Genomic DNA, 22,134 nt, shown 5'->3' with positions numbered 1-22,134 from the left:
GAATGACACAAAAGAGCAATCAAAAGCTCGTAAGAAAACGCAACAAAAGAAAGTTCGTTGTTTTCATCGCCATGAAGCACCATGAACACATTTGAGAAAGAGTGGAGCACGTGGGACTCCAAGGCCACGGACATGACAGAGAAGAAAAATTGGAATGAGAGTAGTCAAGCATGGGAAAAACCAAGAGCAAACAGAAGAAAACTGTTAGCAGAAGCATACAAGATTGATAGACCGGCTCAGCCCCTGCCAATCAGGGCGATCCTATTACAAGAGAAGGCATTGAAGAACATAGAGGCAAGAAAACGCAGCAGAAGAAAGTTCGTTGTTTTCATCACCATGGCAATTGTACGATTTTATAATGATTATATTATACTTGATTAATTTCAATAATACCACGGTCTTGAATACATACGAAAAAGATAAACAATAACATGTACCGTTCTCAGGACACTGCAAGATTCAGTAATTATAACACAATAATTACACTATTCATCAGACATGATCAACCTCTCAGCTTCGGTTCTTATTTGATACAATAAAGGTGCAGAGAAGGTTTGTTATGACCCTGCCACAACTCGCCAAAGCGACGATAGCGGTCACCAGGAAGACGAAGACCTGGTCGTACTCGACGCATGGTGGTAAGCCACGAAAAAGTGTTTATAAACACTAAGATTGAACCCTTTTGTATATTATGCACATACAGACCCGAAGAAACGCCGGGAACCAATGAGGGCGCTACTGACGATCGTCCAGAAGATACCTCTAATGAGTCTGGACAGGATGGAAATAGCGACAGCTCGCCAGGAGAACCACGACAAAGACGCCGGATATAATGCTCGACGACGAGGAGCAGGGACCACAGCTCGCGACAGCTCTCTGCAAGCACGTCATGCCCCTACTGTTTCACGGCAGTAAACCGCCCAGGGAGTTCCATGAGTCAATCTTAGCTGCCACGAAGGCAGTACTCAACGAGACTTTCGGTCAACGGGAACGCAGAACGCTGGCCACAGACATGTGGTCAAGTTACATTCAGACAGTCGCAATCAGAGCCGCACGCGCGGTAATTTATGGCCGGGAACCGTTAAGAGCGCTCATAGAACTACACCAGAAGATACCTCTAATGAGTCTGGACAGGGTGGAAATAGCCACCCAGACCGAGCAAGAACGCCCGGACAACAGCGCGGACGCCGGCGACGCAGAGGACGACGCCAGCGCCCGCTCAAGCGATCACCAGGAGGACGCGAATCTGGTCGTCCTTGACCACTGGTGGTAAGCACGCTCCACGAAACAGTGTTTTTCAACACTCAAACGTATCCTTTTGCACATATTCGCACATATATATTTTATTCTTTCTCCTCCGTGCAGGACTAGTCTTCGGGAAAACCCTGCACGGAAAACGTTGTCCTTCATTGCTTTAATTTCAAGTAAATATTTGACATTTTCTTAATTCAAAGTTATATTATTGCCGTTTTCGTCTTTTAAGTTTTATTTAAGTAGATAAGATTGCTCTTAGTTGTGATCTTCATTTTTCTTTTCTTCATTATATCGTTGTTCGTTTTAATCAGTTTAAACTCAAAGTTTTCCCTTTGATTTTTCGGATCCATTTTTGATAAAAATTACGTGTATTATTTCCAAACAAATGAAATATGGAATAATTGAAATATGGAATCTAAAACAACATCAATCCATTTAGATATCTAAATAAAAAATGAGTGACACAGAATCAATAATCATACTCAAGGAAGACTGAGACGAGCTGACTGCACCTTCAGTAATGGACGATTCATTTGTTATGTGTAATCCATAACCTAGGGATACAAATTAGGATAAACAATTCTAAGGTCATACATCAGTGTACCGACGGCAGTACGGCGGCAGTACGGCGGCAGCACGGCGGCAGTACGGCGGCAGTACGGCGGCAGCACGGCGTCAGTACGGCGGCAGTACGGCGGCAGTACGGCGGCATTACGGCGGCAGTGCCACGGCAGTATAGTGACAACACTTATATCAGACTTTTGATCCAATTATTTCATGAGTTTGATGATTAGTTCACATTGATTTGTCAATTTAAGAGACGATTTTGATGATTTGTCAATTAAAAACATATTTGGATAAATCAATATTAGTTGTAAATAAGTTCATACAATATCATTATAAATCAGTAACTGTCACCCTGGAGCAATAAAATAATTTACTCTGCTTGAGGATAGCCCCACATCGGTCAGAGAGAATCTGCTGGTTGATCCTGTCAGTCCGCTCCTCCTTGAGATTCTGTTTGATGAGACTGGCGAATCGTGGTCTATCAAGGATAATCAGCTCTGCTATCTTCTTCTTGCGGTAGAAGGATCTTTCAGAGATTCGTTTCTGTTTCAGGAACTTTGAGAGGCTGATGGAGGTATCAGGACGGTTGGCAAAGTCTCTGTGCACTCTGTTGTAGGAGGATAAGGCTTCGCCAGCTACAGAGGAGCGGGAGTAGGTTTCATCAGTGTTCAGACGGCGTCTACTAGGTGGTGGTGAGGAACTGGAAGAGGGTCGGGTAGGTGTAACCACAGGTCTTACTAGGCGAGCATTATCAGTATCTGGTGGAGTAGTTCCTCCTCGTCTAGAAGGTATAACAGCTTGAGTGGCACCAGGAAGGATAGTAGGATCGTTGGTAGGACTAGGAGAGAGGGGACGAGATCTCTTTCGTGTTGGGGTAGCCAGTGTTCCTCAAAAAGATCGACAACATGGTTAACGCAGGAGCTTCTCTAGATGACGCTGTGAGTTACATGGGTATCACATCAGAGAAAAACAAAAGATACCAGAAGTACCTGCAATGAATCTGAATTATTTTAATATTTTATTGCTCCAGGGTGACAGTTACTGATTTAAAGTTATGATATTGTATGAACTTATTCACAACTTATTGATTTCTCGAAATATGTTTTTAATTCGCAAATCAATGTGAACTAATCATCAAAATCATGGAATAATTGGATCAAAATTCTGATATAAGTTTTGTCACTATACTGCCGTAGCACTGCCGTGGCACTGCCGTGGCACTGCCGCCGTACTGCCGCCGTACTGCCGCCGTACTGCCGCCGTACTGCCGCCGTGCTGCCGCCGTACTGCCGCCGTACTGCCGCCGTACTGCCGTCGGTACACTGATGTATGACCAATTCTAATAAAGCTATGGGACGAGGACGAGGGAGAGCAAGAGAGTTGGAAGGGGGGATAAAGATAAAACAAGGAAGAGGAAGAAGACAAACAATAGAAAAAAAGGACGAAGAAAGTGAACGAGTGAAAAAAGTTTCGGTAGAAGCAGGGGAAAAGAAGATAAAGTTAGGAAAATGAAGAGGACGAACTATAGAAAAATCAAAAAAGTGAAAGAAGTAAGTCAGCAGTACACTGTCAGACCAGCAACTGTCGGACCAGCAAAAATCACAGAGTTCGTGAGGCTCCCGGGTCCTGTTATTTTGGACCCGGAGCTGTACAAATACGTTAACAACGTTGCCTGTGAAATATTCTGTGAGTTGAACAAACGAAAGACAGATAAAGAGCCGGGGGAGTTCGTTTTGATCCGGGACAGGGTCCTGAATCTGCAAAACTTGCTCTTCGGGGCCCTGGAACGGAGAAACGGAAAACGAACAGCGAACAACGAGAACAAGATACTGGAGAAGCAACGATACAACCTGAAGGCATTCTGTGGCCCGATCTTGGACATGTCAAAAGAACTGTCAGATCCCAGGAATTGGAGGCCACTACCAAATGTCCTGAAAGAAATAAAAATGGAACAATTGATACAGTTAACGGTGCGTCTCATGAGGATGCCTCAAATGAGTCAAACCGCTCAAGTACGATCAGTATCATCCAGATGGATACAACATATTATATAATATAGTATATAATGTATTCTTAAGCTTTCAAATGTAGGGCATCATATTAGATGGCTGATTTTCTTTAGACGTAAATCATAAAATTAACTTAATTAATGAAATACAAAATTTATATTTTTAATTTCCAGATCGATCCAAGGATAAATACAGAGCAATATGTACAATCAAAATTAATTATTAAAGCGAGTCTTGAGAAAATGTGCTTCAAAATGTAGCAAGAGGTGACGGCCATGCAAAGCTAGAAGATATCATAGGAAATTTCCGTAAGTAAAAAATTATCTCGGGCAGCAAATTTACTTAGGGCCAAGGAGATTCGTGGTTTCTGGAATTAGATACACCAATTCAGTTCTTTTCAGGCTGGATATCTGGCATCAAGACACCTATGCACAGTAGTAAACTAGTTGGTAAACAGCTGTAGAAGCGGATATCCCAAAGATTCCGAAAGATTGCTTATGCGAAAAAGTAAAGATGTGAGTAGACATTTATGTTGATATGATTTCTATCTAATTTGATTTTGATTTTGATCTGATGAGTGATGATTTATCATTTCATATATTGATTTTATAAGATGTATTGATAAGATGTATTTTTCCCTATAGGGACTAGGGAGGGATGGCACATGATGTTGATATTGGCTCTCTACTTATGACGTGTGGATTTGTTTACCATGATATTGATATTGGCTCAAGACTCTCATTAGTGATGTGACCTGTGGAACTGAATAGAAAGATCTGTTACCCACATGTCAGCATCAATGTTTCTGATAAATATATTCGCTAAAGATCATCATAGTATCATCTGGGTCAATGGTTAACGGTGATATTAAGGAGAAGATTATAGATGTTTGTTAACAGTGACATTGAGGAGACTATTGTTATGTATAGAAACATTTATCATTTTATACAAATATAACTGTTTATCTTTGCAATGCGAATTCAATCGATCTGAAACTCTGAAATAATACGAACTAATGAGAATTTACAAATGAAGTGAAATTGAGTATATGACAATTTATATTGATGAAACTACTTCAGTTGTGGACATTATTAAGATCCTCAAAAGGGAACGATCTAAAAATTCAACAACATTCCTCGATAACCTGATTGATACGCTGTCATGCACGTTAATGCAGACGCTAATGCAGCGTCAATCAACAATAGTATTGACCAGAAATAATTCGTTCATATTTGTGTTTGCGATTTGTTATTATGGGATAATCAGAAAATAAAGGGAGCCTGCTGTTGATAAGTTTGAGTTTCACCCATATTCCACCATTTTTAGGATGAAAAAAAACTATTACTATCTATTATTACAATTATATTTCACTATTCCATCAGTCTGACAGTAATTAAAAATTATGTAGTTATTTATTTTATAGATTTACAATTATTTAGTTGAACTAAAGATAATCCTCATTAATGATTGTATAAAAAGAAGAGAGTCACCACTCACCGGTAGGCGGTATATCAGTTGAATCCGCACTTTTGTACCATGCAAACGTAATTTTGGCCTTCAAAAATGATGAAAAATATCACATTTTGTCAACAAAAAAATATTGTTATTCAAATGTATATATGTGAAATAAGGTTAGAGGTTAGGGGTAATAGGTTAGAGGTAGTAAGTAACAGGTAGTAAGTAATATGTAATAGGTAATAGGTAATAGGTAAAAGGTAATAAGTTAGAGGAATAGGTAATAGGTAATAGGTAATAGGTAATAGGCCATAGGTTATAGGTTATAGGTAATAGGTTAATAGGTAATAGGTAATAGGTAATAGGTAATAGGTAATAGGTAATAGGTAATAGGTAATAGGTAATAGGTAATAGGTAATAGGTAATAGGTAATAGGTAAAAGGTAATAGGTTAGAGGAATAGGTAATAGGTAATAGGTAATAGGTAATATGCCATAGGTTAATAGGTTATAGGTTATAGGTTAATAGGCAATAGGCAATAGGTAATAGGTAATAGGTAATAGGTAATAGGTAATAGGTAATAGGTAATAGGTAATAGTTAATAGGTAATAGGTAATAGGTAATAGGTAATAGGTAATAGGTAATAGGTAATAGGTAATATGTAATAGGTAATAGGTAATAGGTAATAGGTAATATATGTAATAGGTAATAGGTAATAGGTAATAGGTTAGAGCATCAAGTCAGAAATCACATGACCATCTCCCTTCACATGTCACTATCTATCACAATATGTAGTAAAGGTGTACAGCGTACTACTTTAATTTACTATGCAATAGAAATCATTTGAATTAATTTGAAATTCTACAGTTATAATAAAATAATATTTAAATCCTTTCTTATGTTTCCATATTCTGATCCACCATAAGGTATTTTGCTGAAGGGAGAATTGGTAAAAGCCGGGAAAAAATTCTGTGGGCAGACAATTGTTCCGCTCAGAACAAATGTTGGACGCTTTACACTGCGTTATGTTCGCTCATAAACAGCCCTGACCTCGGGCTTGACAATATAACAGTGAAATATTTGGAGCCAGGCCATACATTCATGATGGGATATTTTTATATCCAATAATTTGGGATTTTAAAGGTATATTTAGCAATTTACTAACTCGTGCAATGAAATGAATTGTATTGTTTAGAATATTTTTCATATTTCGAGCGTTATTTAGTTACATGTACGATGACGGAGGCGGTGAATTTGTTTCTTATGTTTCCATATTCTGATCCCACCTTGGATCTCATTAATCGTATAGGAAAAACTTTAGCGTCCATAAGATTCAGCAAAGGAAAGAAAAGAACGAGCAGAACGTGAATTTATTTTATTTCATTGTTATCAATATATGGCAGAAACCAAGCAGCGCTTTGCCCAACCACTAATGGTATCTATCACTTTTCTAGTTACTAGCATGTCATCATCAAGGGACCTGATGAAGGCCGTTACTGCCATCAGCAGTGCGTATACCGACGACCTGAAAGAGTTAGAAGAACTCAAGAAACGCCTCAGGCGGGCAGAAAGAAGAATAAGAGACCTAACAGTGGAATTGGAGTACTTGGCGGATCAACTGGCGGCAAGAATGGACACCCAGCCGGCGCCCCCGCCCTATTTCCACAGCCCCACCTCGCCCAGCACAGAGCCATACAGCAGCCCTCATTAGCTCGGGAGGACGAGGTGTCTCGCACTGGCTGTTCTTATCATTCTTGTTTTTTATTTGTTTAGTACATTTCATATTTTATATTTAAAGTGTTTTACTTGTACTCATTCGTATGGAATGGAAATGAGGATCTAAAATAAAGGTTTGAATGGAAGGAGGAAAGACGGAGAAATAGGTGAGTATTGTAAATTATGATATCTATGGGATAGAGGCGTGAGCTAGCCGGCTAAGCCGGCTTAGCCAGCCGATTGAAATTGCCAGCTTAGCCAGCCGATCGCCATCGGCTAGCCGATCGGCTAACACATTTTCAGCAGTTATCACTTATCTCTACTTCAGGCCGGGAATCTAGACGGCATGTAACAAATTATACCATGATCGACTTTAGAGATAAATTTCATAAATTTCAGAACCGTCAGACGGATCGTCTTAAAGACGAAATTAAAGTATATGAGGCCTTGCAGTGCCCTAAAAACTTTCTGTCCAAGATGGACACTCTTAGATTTTGGAAATGTCGTAGTGATAAGTGATACATTGCCCCTTCTTTCAAAATTAGCGCGCTATATTTTCGGTTCCTGCATCCGCTGCTGATGTGGAAAGAACATGGTCAGCAGCAGGGCTGACTGTAAACAAGAGGAGATCAAAGATCTCATCAGACAATTATGCTTATTAATCGTAACAGAGATCTTTTGTTAAGTTTTATAAGTAAATTAGAGATTGACTCTGACCAGTGAGAATTTCCTAACTTATTATTGACTAACTTATTATTATTGAAGTTATGAAATTGTATCACTTGTTACCTTCCATTTCAAGTTTTGCCCTTAAAATCGACATAAAGTATAAAGAAACATAAAGTATAAGCCAATCAATTTTAATACAAAATAGTAATATTAGCAAAATAAAAATTTTTGGTACAATATCTGATATTAGGATCTGGTAATCCCATTCCCAGTTTTAGCCGGCTTAGCCGGCTAGCCAGCCGATTTTTTCTCTTAGCCAGCCGATTGCCGTCGGCTAGCCGGCTCACGGCTCTACTATGGGATCATGAGTATTTTTGATAATGAGAATTTGGCCATTGTACATGCATGTATAATAATAAACAGACTGTCACGATTCATATTTCGGATTGAATCATCTACTGAAACTTGCTTTCTGCACATGCAGCAATTCCTATAAACGAAAGAAAACGTAGGGCAGATGAGGAATGTGAAAGGAACAGAGCCGTGCGGATTAAGAAAAGACTCATGGAATACATAGATCTTCAACTCAGATTGCCAACGAGGAAACTCGATGGCAATCTGAGTACAGTGTGTACTACTTTAATTAACTATGCAAATTGCAATAAAAGTCATTTAAATTAATTCGAGATTCTACAGTTATAATAAAGTGATATTATTCTTTATTTATTTATTTTATTATTTATTTCTTATGTTTTCATATTCTGATCCCACCTTGTGGGTCTAATTAATCGTATAGGAAAAGGTTTAGCGTCCATAAGATACAGCAAAGGAAATGAAAGAACGAGCAGAACGTGAATTTATTTTATTTCATTGTTATCAATATATGGCAGAAACCAAGCAGAGCTTTGCCCAACCACTAATGGTAGGGGGATCATGAGTATTTTTGAGAATGAGAATTTGGCCATTGTACATGCATGTATAATAAACAGATTGTCAGACAAAAATATATCGAACCTGAAAGCATTAATCAATGTTTGGCGAGTACAAGCACAACGAAAGGTAAACAGAAGATCGTTAAACGTTTGATTGTTAAAGCTGAGAAGAAAAGCCCGAACATTGACGCATCAGTAAAAATAGAAATGAGGGAAAAGTTTGTGAAAGGGATGGTAGAAGCATTGAACCTACCAGAGAATGACTACCAGAGCATACCTGAATTATACGTAAAACATCATGTCATTACAACACATCACAACATTATTTAATTTAGCTATTAAAAAAATTTCAATTTGAAATGGTGAAAAATGGTGAAAAATTGTGAACATTTTTTATGGTAAATTGGCAAAATAAAAGAAAAATTCACCATTTTTCACCACTTTTCACCATCGGCCCCCCCCCCCCCCCCCCCACCTACTCACCCCCACCGATAAACCAAGCACTTGTAACCGTTGATCTGCAAACTAACTCCGCCTTGTTATTTAAATCTTACACATGTTATAAAATAAACGCTGTCGAGCACTTGGCTTGCCGCCGCAATTTTACTTGAACTTTATTACCGGGTAAGTAAGGTATAATATTAATATTATTGAGCATAAGTTAAACCGCTATTATAGAGCGACGCCGTCAGAAGAACGAGGAATAAGTTATACTGTTAACGATGCCGCCAGAGAGTGAGAATAACGCCGTCAAAAAAGAACGAGGTTATAATGTATAATTAAGCATATAAGACAACTGACTTACTCGGTAATAAATATATATGATCATAGCAAAACCACATCATCCTGCTTGTGCCTTAATGATTGTAAACCATAACCACAAAATTCCCTAGAAACATGACTCTCCAACCATTAGCACTCCAAACCAACCTTGCTCCCAACCAACTAACCTACGCAGAATCATTATCCGATCTCACACTCGTCCCCTCCACAGCTCACCCTCCAGGAAACAATCCAACTAAAGCAAACTTCATGGACACTCTTCAGTGAAGCCCTGCGAATGGCCATTGGACACAATTTGGAACCAGTGGGCAACCAGGCCAAGGTGGCCATGGGATCGGGACACTTGAACAGAGAAATGTCCAACCACATCAGTCCAGGCAACATCGAGGCCCATAAATTAACGTGGAAAAGAGCTTTCACCTACAGGGTCAGGGCCTTCTATGTGGACTGTTACTTCAGGCAAGGCTATGCAGTATACTCTCTAGCGTCGCTTTTCGACCTCATGGACAAGATAACAGTCATCAATGTTATGTAAACTTACATTAGCTACAATTACCTAAGTAAAGCTAAAACAGTCAATTCTCAAACGCAGATCTATTAGCTTTTTAAGAAGAAACAGACTCTCTGTGCTGATGAACTACACATTCGAGTCGGAAGCTCTGATGAGGTGCACGTTCCTCAGCTCCACGAAATCCAGCATCGTCAACCAACAATTGTCGATGAAACACCTGGAACTTCTTGTTTGAATGAACAGAGTTTCATTGACAAATCAAACTTGGCGGTTGCTAAAGTCACAATTAATTTAATTTTTCAGAAAACACCGCTCAGATAAGTGGAAATGGTCTAAAGATATAAGAAAAGTGCTCCAAACAGATATGCCAATTCAGATGGCAGGGAGAGATTTGAACAGGCCACATTCATCGTTATACTCTTACTCAAATGTTTAACACTGTTTGAGTGTCTTCAACAGATTCAGAGAAATACATCAACTTAATTCTATGGAAGAAAACATCAGCCTTCCAAAGAGCTCGTCAGAATATGATAAATATTTTGTATATTAATTATTATATTATATTACATGGTAAGATGATCGATTTAGATATTTTTAATTATCCACCAAACGTTGAAGAAGGCAATAAAGGCCTATCACTGTTTGAAATAATGGACGGTTACAACTTACACTACAACAAGCACGAACCGGGTTTCATTATTCAGAAGGGGGTACCTCCATGTTGCTGAGAAGGGGGGTACCTCCATGTTGCTCAGAAGGGGGGTACCTCCATGTTGCTCAGAAGGGGGGTACCTCCATGTTGCTCAGAAGGGGGGTACCTCCATGTTGCTCAGAAGGGGGGTACCTCCATGTTGCTCAGAAGGGGGGTACCTCCATGTTGCTCAGAAGGGGGTACCTCCATGTTGCTGAGAAGGGGGGTACCTCCATGTTGCTCAGAAGGGGGGTACCTCCATGTTGCTCAGAAGGGGGTACCTCCATGTTGCTCAGAAGGGGGGTACCTCCATGTTGCTCAGAAGGGGGGTACCTCCATGTTGCTCAGAAGGGGGGTACCTCCATGTTGCTCAGAAGGGGGGTACCTCCATGTTGCTCAGAAGGGGGGTACCTCCATGTTGCTCAGAAGGGGGGTACCTCCATGTTGCTCAGAAGGGGGGTACCTCCATGTTGCTCAGAAGGGGGGTACCTCCATGTTGCTCAGAAGGGGGTACCTCCATGTTGCTGAGAAGGTCGACTACTTCCTAAAACTGGCTTAAAAGAAACATTGCCTAATTTTTTTCAAGTATGGGGCACGGAAATAAATGAATTGATTTTTATTGTTATGCAAGTATTTAAGATCTAAAGAATTGTTGTTTTATAATATAAAGAACAACAATAACAACATGCTTATATAATATTAGACATAATAAAGTAGAAAATCTTATAAAAATCAGAATTTAATTAAGACTAAGGAGGAAATAAAAGGAGAAAGTTTAGGAACATTCTCGTTCAAAAAATACTTATCTTTAATACAATCACATTAAACAAAACGTTGAGTTCGACTATTATCACTGTGAGTGTACCAGGATTAGAATATGTTATTGATATGATTTCGAGTTATCTATCAGAAATTAAGTTTTAAAAATTCATCGGAATATTTTCCTAATTCGAAATTAGGAATAGATGTGTATAAAACTTAATGTGAACGTAATTAAATGTAATTTTAAGTTTAAGAGCAATTGATATAACCATTTTTTTCCTCTAGTATCATTCAGAATATTTTGTTAACCTTTAACTAAGAATATATTTTTGAAATAATGTGAAACTTATCGGTAGGTAGTCAGAGCAGAGCTGCAGAGCCGTTAAATCTGGAATTGCACTCGCAGGCCAAGGCCAAGGCTTCTGAGTAGTAAGGATTTATACAGTAGTGCATGCTCTACTTTACGACACGTTAGTCGTTAATACTGAACGTACAATTACAAAGAAGACATTATTATGTGATCGGTATAATTACCATTAAGCTAGTTTCAGGATTTTAATTATAATAATTCGTAATTATAATAATTTAATTATAATAAATCGTAAGCTTTAAGTTTAAAATAAATATATAAGATAGTAATAAACTTACAATTTAAAAAGTTCTTAATAAGAACTTGCAGAAGCCCGTTGGTGGCTCCAAGTCCCACTCTGAGCAGACACTTCTTCGAATGTCTTGAATTACTTTATCAATCTCATGAGATGCTTTATTATCAAACAATACGTAATCAATCTTGTATGTTTAGTTTTAACCCAATTAAAATGTACTTTATGATCAACAACATAACACTACTATTCTTGGACTAAATAATGGATTAATTAAATACTACGTTCAAACCGGAAAACTAAATATCCTTATAATGAATCTCAGGAGCAGTAAAGGAAGTTATCTTATGTAACGAGGCAGCTCTGGTAAAAGAATCTGCAATAAAAACACATTCATTTTATGGAATCTTATTTTATCGATAGTAACACCCGAGGAAACTGGCAATCTGAGGAGTTTAATAAGCGGTCTTTGAAGCCCATCGGACAACACGATTCATATTTCGGATTGAATCATCTACTGAAACTTGCTTTCTGCACATGCAGCAATTCCCCAGCAATTCCTATAAACGAAAGGAAACGTAGGGCAGAGGAATAATGTGAAAGACTAGACAACGGAGCCGTGCGCGTGCGTATTAAGAAACGACTCATGGAGTACATAGATCTTCAACGTGAAATTGTGTATAATTGGTCATATAAGAATAAATCCTTTTTAACACTTATTAAGGCTAAAGAAAGAACACATTCAGTTAATTCTAGCGTTTTTATAATTATTTTATTTATGATAAGAAAATCCGGGATAACGGATGAAACAACATCCACAGAGACGGATCCGACGTTTAATGAACTTAATAGATTTACTAGATAAAGACGGTAACCCATTACTAAGGAGTTAACAGAAGGCAATAAATAGAATATAATATGAGAATTAAGGCTGATATGATAGCCAGGCCATCATAATTATATGGCAGTAAGAACTGCATAACGTAAACCCCAGGACCCCACCCAGAATCCGCTCCATGACCCCACCTAGAATCCGCTCCAGGACCCCACCTAGAATCCGCTTCAGGACCCCACCTAGAATCTGCTCCAGGACCCCACCACCCCACTAAATTGACCAGTCTCCCCGTACCTGTTTAGAGCGTCACTGCCAAGCTGCTTGATGATGAGGGAGGAGGTAAGTCTGGTGCAGGGTCCTATAGTGTTTACTGCGGAGCAGAGAGCTGCTGAGAAGGCGTGAAGTGGCACCTGCGGGGGAGTAATTTTAGGAGGCGTTGTTGGATTGGGTATGGTGGTTTCTTGAGGTACAAGTAGAATTTGTGTAAACTTTGTGATGTTATCAAGTCACGTAAAACCATGCTGGTTGGACGTGGACGTGAAAGTTTTTTAGTACCTTACAAAACATATTTATGTGGATCATAATTAGCGGGGATCGAAATTATGGGGGAACGAAAATATGGGGATTTTTTCAGAAATTCAGTAATTCAGTGCGAAATTTCAGAAATTCAGTACGAAAATATGGGGATTTTTTCCCATTTTTTCCAAAACTCCCCGAATTTCGTACCATATAAATATGTCTCGTAAGGTAGTTTCATTAACCGAATTAAAGCAGGTTATAAAACTAAGCTGGACACTGCACAGAGGTAGAAAGACAAAGCACGTAAAATTAAGCTGGACACTGCACAGAGGTAGAAAGACAAAGCACGTAAGTGGATAAAACGACTTCGAAACATACTCACATTTCTAGTGCAGGGAAGTAGGGCTACCGTGGCAAGGTTAGTGTTGGGCGTGTGGTGAATGTTGTTGCTACCTGGGGGGAGGGATTAATCGTCAGGTACTACAAACATTTCACATTCCCTCCATTTTTCATGCTCACTCTGACTCCGATTCTAAATCGAGTCATGAAAGGCGTGGCGAATGTTCACATTCACACAATGTCAACAGATGATAAGGACATCTAAGCGATTTTGAACCAATTAAAATACAAAATTCGTACACTGTTAACTGTCATAAGATAGACAAACCCACCAGGTCCCCCTTGTTGTAAGGGTTTGTGAAGATGAGGTTGTTCTCTGGAGCTGTACTTGACCTGGCCCAGGACCTGGTTTCCTAACAGCTGGATCAGTCTTGATACTGTCTGAGGAGGTTTAACTTGCAATTTGGGTTTAATAATAATTCCTTATTTAGGATTTTAATCATAAACTTCTTCATTTTAAAATGTAGATCATTCTTGTGGAAATAGATCAGAAATCATAAAATTTGACAAAAAACAAAAAGCATAACTAAGGAGGTCAGCAGCTGCTAAATCCACGTAAAACCAACGGTTAACGGTCCACCGAACATTGAAATAGTAAATACGTTTCAATCAAAGTTGTTATCTTCACTTCCGGACACGATAAACAGCCAAATAGCAGTGAAAGTACCTTGGGATGCCAGAGTTTGATAGTGTTAAGGAGGCCCTCAGGTATTTTCCCCAGTTCCGTGTCCCGAACAGCTAGCACTGTGTGGGTGTGGGGCGACCCTGAGGGGATGTTCACATTTAAATATGGACTTGTTGTTGAAGCGACCCTGAGGGGATAAATAATAAACAACTAACTGTCTGATTCCGATTATCAGAACGTTTAATGTCTCGAAACAGAAAAATATCATGGCACCATTTGTTTTCAAAACATGAGGTCATGATTTCTATTATAATTTCGATTCGTATATATAATACTGTAGCAACTAAACTTAAAAAGAAAGAGCACTGCACCTATAACACTATTCCGAGCCCTTACACACACTCTGTACATACTCTGGCCCTTTCGCGTGAATTACACACGAGTGAACTAGACATAAGTCTACACACTTATCTTTTCGCTAAAATTACCGTTAAACTTACACTCAAAATGACCCTAGTTTAAATGATAAATGGACGGTAAAAACTGTTATCAGTTATACTAACCTGTTATAAAAACCGAAAGAAATACTCTATTTGATCACTTCAATGACTGTTAAAGTCCTACTTTACAACAATAAAATGTGTACTTTCGACTGATCTGTACTTAAATCGACTGCTACTATACTTATCGGAATTAATCATCGATTTGCACGTGTAACATTCAGAATTAATTAAAATGTACTTCAGTAGCCAGTGTAACAACGTTTAAGGCTAGGTCCATGGAAATGTTGCCCTAGTCGGTGACTATGTTAACCTTATTCTTGTAATTGAATAAAATTTTGCTTTATTGACTGCTGTTTAAATTGACTTTCCTATAACCACATGAAAGTAAAATATATTGTGTATACTATTGATTAAACTACACCTCCAATATTGCAATGAAGCACACGTAAGTGACACGCCGTGTAAAGATTTAGAGCATGCAAAAACTGCAAGTCTTTACAATATGTGGTAATTGGTAAACCATATATTGAGAAAGGAAGACAGACCTGAACACCATGATCACGTGATGTCAGCAAGCTTACAGTTTCTAACCACTCTGAAGAGGCTCACCTGTAGCAAACTCAATTACCCCGATAGTGTCCCCTCTACCAAACTCAGATACCAGTTCCTTCCTTCCATTGTCGTGCTCCAGCACTGATCTGAGTCGACCACTCAGCACTATGTACGTGCTGTGTGACGCCTCCCCTTGTCTGAAACAGTACAAAGTTACAGTTTAGTTCAGAACTTCTCTTTTTGACAGAAATGTCTGATTAGGTGGGAATTCTAGGGATTTCAGACACAAATCGTCAGATTGCCGAAATCAATCTGAGAATGAAACTAAAATAAAGATCACTTGTACGTTAATTATAACAGTGATTATAGGAACCTGTAAAGAGCATGTCCAGCCTCGAGACTAACCCACTCCAGGGCATAGTCCATCTGTCGGACGAAGAGGGAAATGCGTTTTGTAAACTGGTGGGTCAGTTTCTCTAGTGTAGCTGGGTTACTTCTTATCAGCCTGGGCAGAGGGACTTGATAGAAAGATGGATTACTTTTAAACCTCAGTGGTGGAGTTATCCGCTATAGCATCACGCCAATCAAGTAGTATATAATTTAGAGCAGAAATTCAAAATTTAGAGCTAATTGAGACAGCTTACTCAATATTGATAACTATTATTATAGCACTGAAAGAAGAAACGGAAACCAGTTTCATTAGACTAACTTAATGATATCAGCCCGAGATATAGTGAGGATGATAGATCTCTTGATGGCGGTGACAGTGACTTGGCTGGGGTCCCCTGTCAGCACTGACATTACTCCTATAAACTCCCCCAACTTTGTGGTGTACAGGAACGCCTGGGAAGGTATTAAATGAATAAGTAGGAGTGTGGTAAAAAGCTTCAATCTTTTCGGAAATGTAAATGGTTGTTTGTACTGCCCCATGTATTTTTTCAGTTTTCTGAAGGTCCAACACTATCGTGACACATAATTAATGATCTAGGCAGGATCCAAATTGATAGTAAAGATCTAGAATTCTGGCAAGCGTTAATCCCACATACCTCCTCGTTATCGTGAATGTCGTGTTGAGTGACCTCCAAATGACCGGACACCACAAAAGTCAGGAACTTCTCCACGTCGCCCTGTTTACAGATAACACTACCGCGAGCTATGTGAACCAGTGTTACCTTCCCTTCCAGTACTGTCTCGTCCTTTGGGTTGTGGGCAAACATTAGGGTTAGGATGTACGTTTAATCGTCAACAGTGAAGTCGAGCAAGCCAGTCGGCAGCTCGATCACATACATGATTGATCATTATAAAATATAAAACGTACATACGTGTGCGCGCGTTGGCGAAAAGTTGCCATCAACAATAATATGTTCGCGCCTTCCATCACTTATGAAATGTAGACCCAGCAATTTGGACAAGGGAACTTCGACTGTCGAACCCACTCGTGCGCGCAGAAAATTCTAGTTCGTTTTCACTGTTATGACTGCAACCGGCTAAGAGCTGCACTATATTTTTCAGAAAACCGGTCTACTGATATAAGCATAAGGAATCAAAACCTATTAAAGTTTAAACTTCACTTTGAATTACTTTTAGGCAAGACCGAACTCCATATGCAATATGCATTCGTTCTGTCTAAAAATATACATAAGCAGACACAAAAAGAGCACAAACCTTCAGTCCAAGCAGTTTGACAAGATCTTCCACAGCAATCTTTATAATGTTATTATCATCCACATTTTCATGTGGGGCTGATTCTGCTAGAACCATTTCCAACGACGATTCGGTCTTAGCAGCTGGCCCTTCTACAAAAAGGGAATTGAAGGTTGAGTAGATAATGTAGAAATGTAGAACAAGTGGTATAGGGAAGGCTAGAGTTTAGGTTTAAATTTGTAAACCATTATCCCTTCCTCTGTTGATAACATTGTGTACCTCTCCTTTGAATTTACAAAAACAACAAAAATGCAGGACAATAATTCGTGCTGTTTTCCGCGCACTGTCGCTTTGTGACACTTACCAATTTGTGACACTTACCCATGTCAAAAACAGGACGGGGTCTGTGATCTTCAGACGCCTCCTCGAAGAGCTCCTCTCCATCAGCTGATAAGTTACTTGTAGCACTGTTGTTTGTGTTGCTCCTGCTACGCTGCCTCCTGGACAATATATTACCTTATAACCTTATAAAGGTTGAGTACATATTTGTGAAGAACGGCTGCCCAATAAATTACTGCAGAGGAAACCAGCACATGGAAAAAGAACCAGAGGTAGACCTCGAATGTCTTGGCTCGACTGTATTAAAGAGGACTACAAGACCGCTACTAGATCAAACCCCAACATTTGAGGCATGATCATTTCAGCAGGATATAGGAAAGAGTGGCGGACATTAGCCAGACTGAGACAACGTATACCAAAGGCCGGCCACTCGAATGATAGAGGAGACCGTTACAAGTAAAGGACGGTTTCCCTTAGTGGAGCTGGTAATTGGAATGTGTCTCACTTCCAACGTGTAACAAGACACAAGATGACACTTTAAATACATCAACACTGTAAGATACATAAGATAAAGACGACTGTCTTCAGGAGAACTGACGACAAATTGTTAACGATCTGTCAACAGTGCCAAGCCCCTGGGATAATCTCACATTTACAATTAATCTGAAAGATAAGTATATAATATGAGGGTTTTATTTACCTTCGAGCTTTTCCAGATCTAGGCTTCTTTTGACAAGTAAGACAGTGAATGTTCATTTCTGGTAGTACAATGTCCTGCAAAAATACGATTATTCTTTAATAAAGGCGATCAAGTTTCATGACTAAGTGTATTAATTTTCTCTGCCATTGAAATTTCTATTGCGTAGGTTTATGTTTGGTCGCAGTTCTAGAAATCCGTAGAAATTTCAATCAAAACAAAGAAAATACTACTATTTAATACTAAATGTAAATAAGTGCACTGAAAACCAAGCAGGGTCACTAATTTAGAGTCTCCAGTAGAGATTAAATACTAATCTCATTAAATTATGTAATTATATAATAAAAGTGTATCTGAAACCACTTGATCACCTTTTCAACAAGCTCCTTAGTGAGGCCGAGGTATTTGTGAAGAGACAGATAGGTAACACGAGACAGTCTCAACAGTATGACCTGGACAAATCTGAACATGGACTCCGGACTCTTGCTATGGATTGTGCGGAATACACTTGTGGGTAACCTGAAGTAATATCAGTTAGTTTCTTGTGGGTAACCTGAAGTAATATCAGTTAGTTTCTTGTGGGTAACCTGAAGTAATGTCAGTTAGTTTCTTGTGGGTAACCTGAAGTAATGTCAGTTAGTTTCTTGTGGGTAACCTGAAGTAATGTCAGTTAGTTTCTTGTGGGTAACCTGAAGTAATATCAGTTAGTTTCTTGTGGGTAACCTGAAGTAATATCAGTTAGTTTCTTGTGGGTAACCTGAAGTAATGTCAGTTAGTTTCTTGTGGGTAACCTGAAGTAATGTCAGTTAGTTTCTTGTGGGTAACCTGAAGTAATGTCAGTTAGTTTCTTGTGGGTAACCTGAAGTAATGTCAGTTAGTTTCTTGTGGGTAACCTGAAGTAATGTCAGTTAGTTTCTTGTGGGTAACCTGAAGTAATATCAGTTAGTTTCTTGTGGGTAACCTGAAGTAATGTCAGTTAGTTTCTTGTGGGTAACCTGAAGTAATGTCAGTTAGTTTCTTGTGGGTAACCTGAAGTAATGTCAGTTAGTTTCTTGTGTCCAAGTAGTCGTTATAGTAGTGATATGAGAAGAGGTCGCCCCCTGAGATCACTGGAGATTATGCTCCCTTTTTATATTTACCTCTATTTACAAATTAGAAAGATGACTAGTTGATTCAAGATAAAAACCACTTTAATGATAAAGGATGATCTACTTATTACTGAAAACAGCACTGATAGATATGTCAAATTGTACAACTCACTTGAGAAGGTAGCAGTCCGTATCAGCTCTAGCATACACCTCTGATCTGACAGATACTTTGTTGAGGGAGATCATATCCAGTATTGTGAGCAGACTGAAGATACTATCTCCCTGGTACGACTTCTTTATCACGTGCCTGGAAGGGTACATATTGTTACACGATAAGGGTTCATTAGGGCCTTTTAGGGCTTTTTACTTTTTCTGTCGTTGAACGGTTTGAAATTTGGTTCCTGTCGTTATCAAGGGAGACTACTAGTTTTCAGTAATTAGAAATAGTAGAGCATGATTTTGATGTTAAATAAATCATTACTCCCTAGATAGCGATAGGTCGGCTAAATAACGAAATGTTGGTGAAACCCATGATCTAAAATTATTACAAATTGTTAAAAGCTGTGCTGTATGGGTAGTGAATGATAAGTGCTAAGTAAGAACACCAAAGACAACCACAACTACAAGCAAATTTATCTCCGGAGTTCGAATATCGGCAGAAGTTTTCATAATCTTACATTTTCTGTAGGTTTTAAAATACCAATGAGCGCATAATCGAGTTCATCTGACTCATTATTCAACATATTAATTTGGGGATTCTCTATCGAGTGGTCCTTCAGACAACTGACTAATTCTTTCGTGATGCTCCTGCTTTCTTTTTGTGTACCAGAATACAGATTTGCTGCAAAACTTTGAACGTTCTTTAATTGAGAAATACGTCTTGACTGGATCATGAACGAGTTCATTCCTAGGTTCAATAATTCTTTTGTAAATGAAATGCTTAACAGACACTGGTAAGTTTGAAGCTTTAAGAAGTGCTCCCAAAAGAGTGTCTTCCTAAAGTATGCGGTCAAGAAAGTATTTTCTCATCAGAATACTAAGATGCTTAGAAACTGTGACAACCAGATCAATATCATTGTCATATTTATCTAGATTCAGAGGTGTTTCTTCTAGCATTTTGGTTTTACTTCTATTTAAGATTAAACAGTTCATCTAACAGAATCAAGAAAGAAGAACAGGGTCGATATGAAGTGAAGTCAAGCCAGAAACCGTTGACCAGAACAGAGAGAGAGAGAGAGAGAGGGAAAAGTGAAGTCCTTATAAAGTGATTTTGTATTGGCGGCAAATTACCACCCGAAATCCGAGACACTGTAAGTGACGTCTCGTATTACGTTTGAAATAGTTAGGCGTTTCCCAAGAATTTAACCAATTAATTAATAACAAATCCAGCAATGAGACTTTCACCCTAATAAAGTATAATTTCTGTTAACTAACAATGAAATACTCACTGTTTCTGGTTAGCGCCCTCAGTGAACACACTGAACTGTCCACTTTGTATCACGTAGAAACTTGTGTCCAGGTCGTTCAGGAGACTACCCCGGGGATGGTACGAACTAGTCACGTACTTACCTGTAACGAGAGGTTTAGAGGTGTTGTTAGTTTAGGGGTGTTGTTAGTTTAGAGTGTGGTTAGTTTAGAGGTGTGGTTAGTTTAGAGGTGTGGTTAGTTTAGAGGTGTGGTTAGTTTATAGTGTGGTTAGTTTAGAGGTGTGGTTAGTTTAGAGGTGTAGTTAGTTTATAGTGTGGTTAGTTTAGATGTGTGGTTAGTTTAGAGGTGTAGTTAGTTCAGAGGTGTGGTTAGTTTAGAGGTGTGGTTAGTTTAGAGGTGTAGTTAGTTTAGAAGTGTGGTTAGTTTATAGTGTGGTTAGTTTAGAGTGTCATGGTTATAGTGTGGTTAGTTTAGAGTGTGGTAAGTTTAGAGGTGTGGTTAGTTTAGAGGTATGGTTAGTTTAGAGGTCTGCTTAGTTTAGAGGTATGGTTAGTTTAGAGGTGTGCTTAGTTTAGAGGTGTGGTTAGTTTAGAGGTGTGGTTAGTTTAGAGGTATGGTTAGTTTAGAGGTCTGCTTAGTTTAGAGGTATGGTTAGTTTAGATGTGTGGTTAGTTTAGAGGTGTAGTTAGTTCAGAGGTGTGGTTAGTTTAGAGGTGTGGTTAGTTTATAGTGTGGTTAGTTTAGATGTGTGGTTAGTTTAGAGGTGTAGTTAGTTCAGAGGTGTGGTTAGTTTAGAGGTGTAGTTAGTTTAGAAGTGCGGTTAGTTTATAGTGTGGTTAGTTTAGAGGTGTGGTTAGTTTAGAGGTGTGGTTAGATTAGAGGTGTGGTTAGTTTAGAGGTGTGGTTAGTTTAGAGGTGTGGTTAGTTTAGAGGTGTGGTTAGTTTAGAGGTGTGGTTAGTTTAGTATAGAGGTGTGTTGATATTTGAGCTGTGTTTATCTGGAACCTCATATTTGTACACCATACTGCAATCTATATCATTACCTACGGTTGCCTTGATTTAAGAAATATTCCACAGTCAGGGGGAAATATGACAAATATTTCAATAATATGTAGCCGCTGACAATTGAGAATAGTGAGAAGTTAAAGATGATCGGCTATTTTCAGTATAATGAATATCGTATCAGGTATTTTAATGCAGTCCGATCATTAAGCTATTTGATTTTAATAATATTTACCTAGCTTAAATTTGATTAACAATATCATTCTCGTACTAGGAGGGTAATACGAGAACCTGCTGTTTGGTGGGCACATTTGTTAGAAGTCTTCCTTAACTCGATAAGAATAATGGACTACCCAATCGTGAACTTTAAAGATAATCCTTTTTAACTGTGCCCGGAACGTTTTTAATTTAATCAAGTGTCAGAAAAGTGTGAGAAACTCAATATGACGTTGGATTTCTTGTAATCAGTTAGGAGACTAAAGAGTAAAGATATCTGAAAACCCCTACTCAGCACATAAACTTATTTCTCGACCAATCTCCCTAACTTTGTAGT

At 38.7% G+C, this 22,134-nt stretch overlaps 2 protein-coding genes across 14 annotated transcripts in view; one reads left to right on the top strand and one right to left on the bottom strand.

Annotated features, from left to right (window-relative positions):
* The window catches only part of LOC134823236 (uncharacterized), a 65,920-nt gene that overhangs the window by 22,545 nt on the left and 21,241 nt on the right, over nt 1–22,134 (top strand). The gene's annotated exons all lie outside the window — the stretch shown is intronic.
* Nucleotides 1–22,134, bottom strand: part of LOC134823172 (patatin-like phospholipase domain-containing protein 7) — a 78,461-nt gene that overhangs the window by 53,401 nt on the left and 2,926 nt on the right. For all 13 annotated transcript variants that reach the window (XM_063834528.1, XM_063834524.1, XM_063834525.1 and 10 more), the window contains 14 exons: nt 20,600–20,720; nt 19,324–19,458; nt 18,435–18,582; nt 18,067–18,140; nt 17,409–17,527; nt 17,049–17,179; nt 16,430–16,579; nt 16,093–16,226; nt 15,757–15,888; nt 15,441–15,580; nt 14,371–14,468; nt 13,976–14,084; nt 13,687–13,757; nt 13,080–13,195 (listed from right to left, as the gene is read on the bottom strand). In XM_063834528.1, coding sequence (XP_063690598.1) covers nt 13,080–13,195; nt 13,687–13,757; nt 13,976–14,084; nt 14,371–14,468; nt 15,441–15,580; nt 15,757–15,888; nt 16,093–16,226; nt 16,430–16,579; nt 17,049–17,179; nt 17,409–17,527; nt 18,067–18,140; nt 18,435–18,582; nt 19,324–19,458; nt 20,600–20,720 — 1,678 coding nt within the window. The remainder of the gene's footprint in view (nt 1–13,079; nt 13,196–13,686; nt 13,758–13,975; nt 14,085–14,370; nt 14,469–15,440; nt 15,581–15,756; nt 15,889–16,092; nt 16,227–16,429; nt 16,580–17,048; nt 17,180–17,408; nt 17,528–18,066; nt 18,141–18,434; nt 18,583–19,323; nt 19,459–20,599; nt 20,721–22,134) is intronic.

This window comes from Bolinopsis microptera, chromosome 11, assembly GCF_026151205.1.
Source record: "Bolinopsis microptera isolate Bmic1 chromosome 11, MBARI_Bmic_1.0, whole genome shotgun sequence".
Lineage (NCBI taxonomy): Eukaryota > Metazoa > Ctenophora > Tentaculata > Lobata > Bolinopsidae > Bolinopsis > Bolinopsis microptera.
Note: the sequence above shows the minus strand (reverse complement) of the source record. Positions and strands in the feature narration are given on the sequence as shown.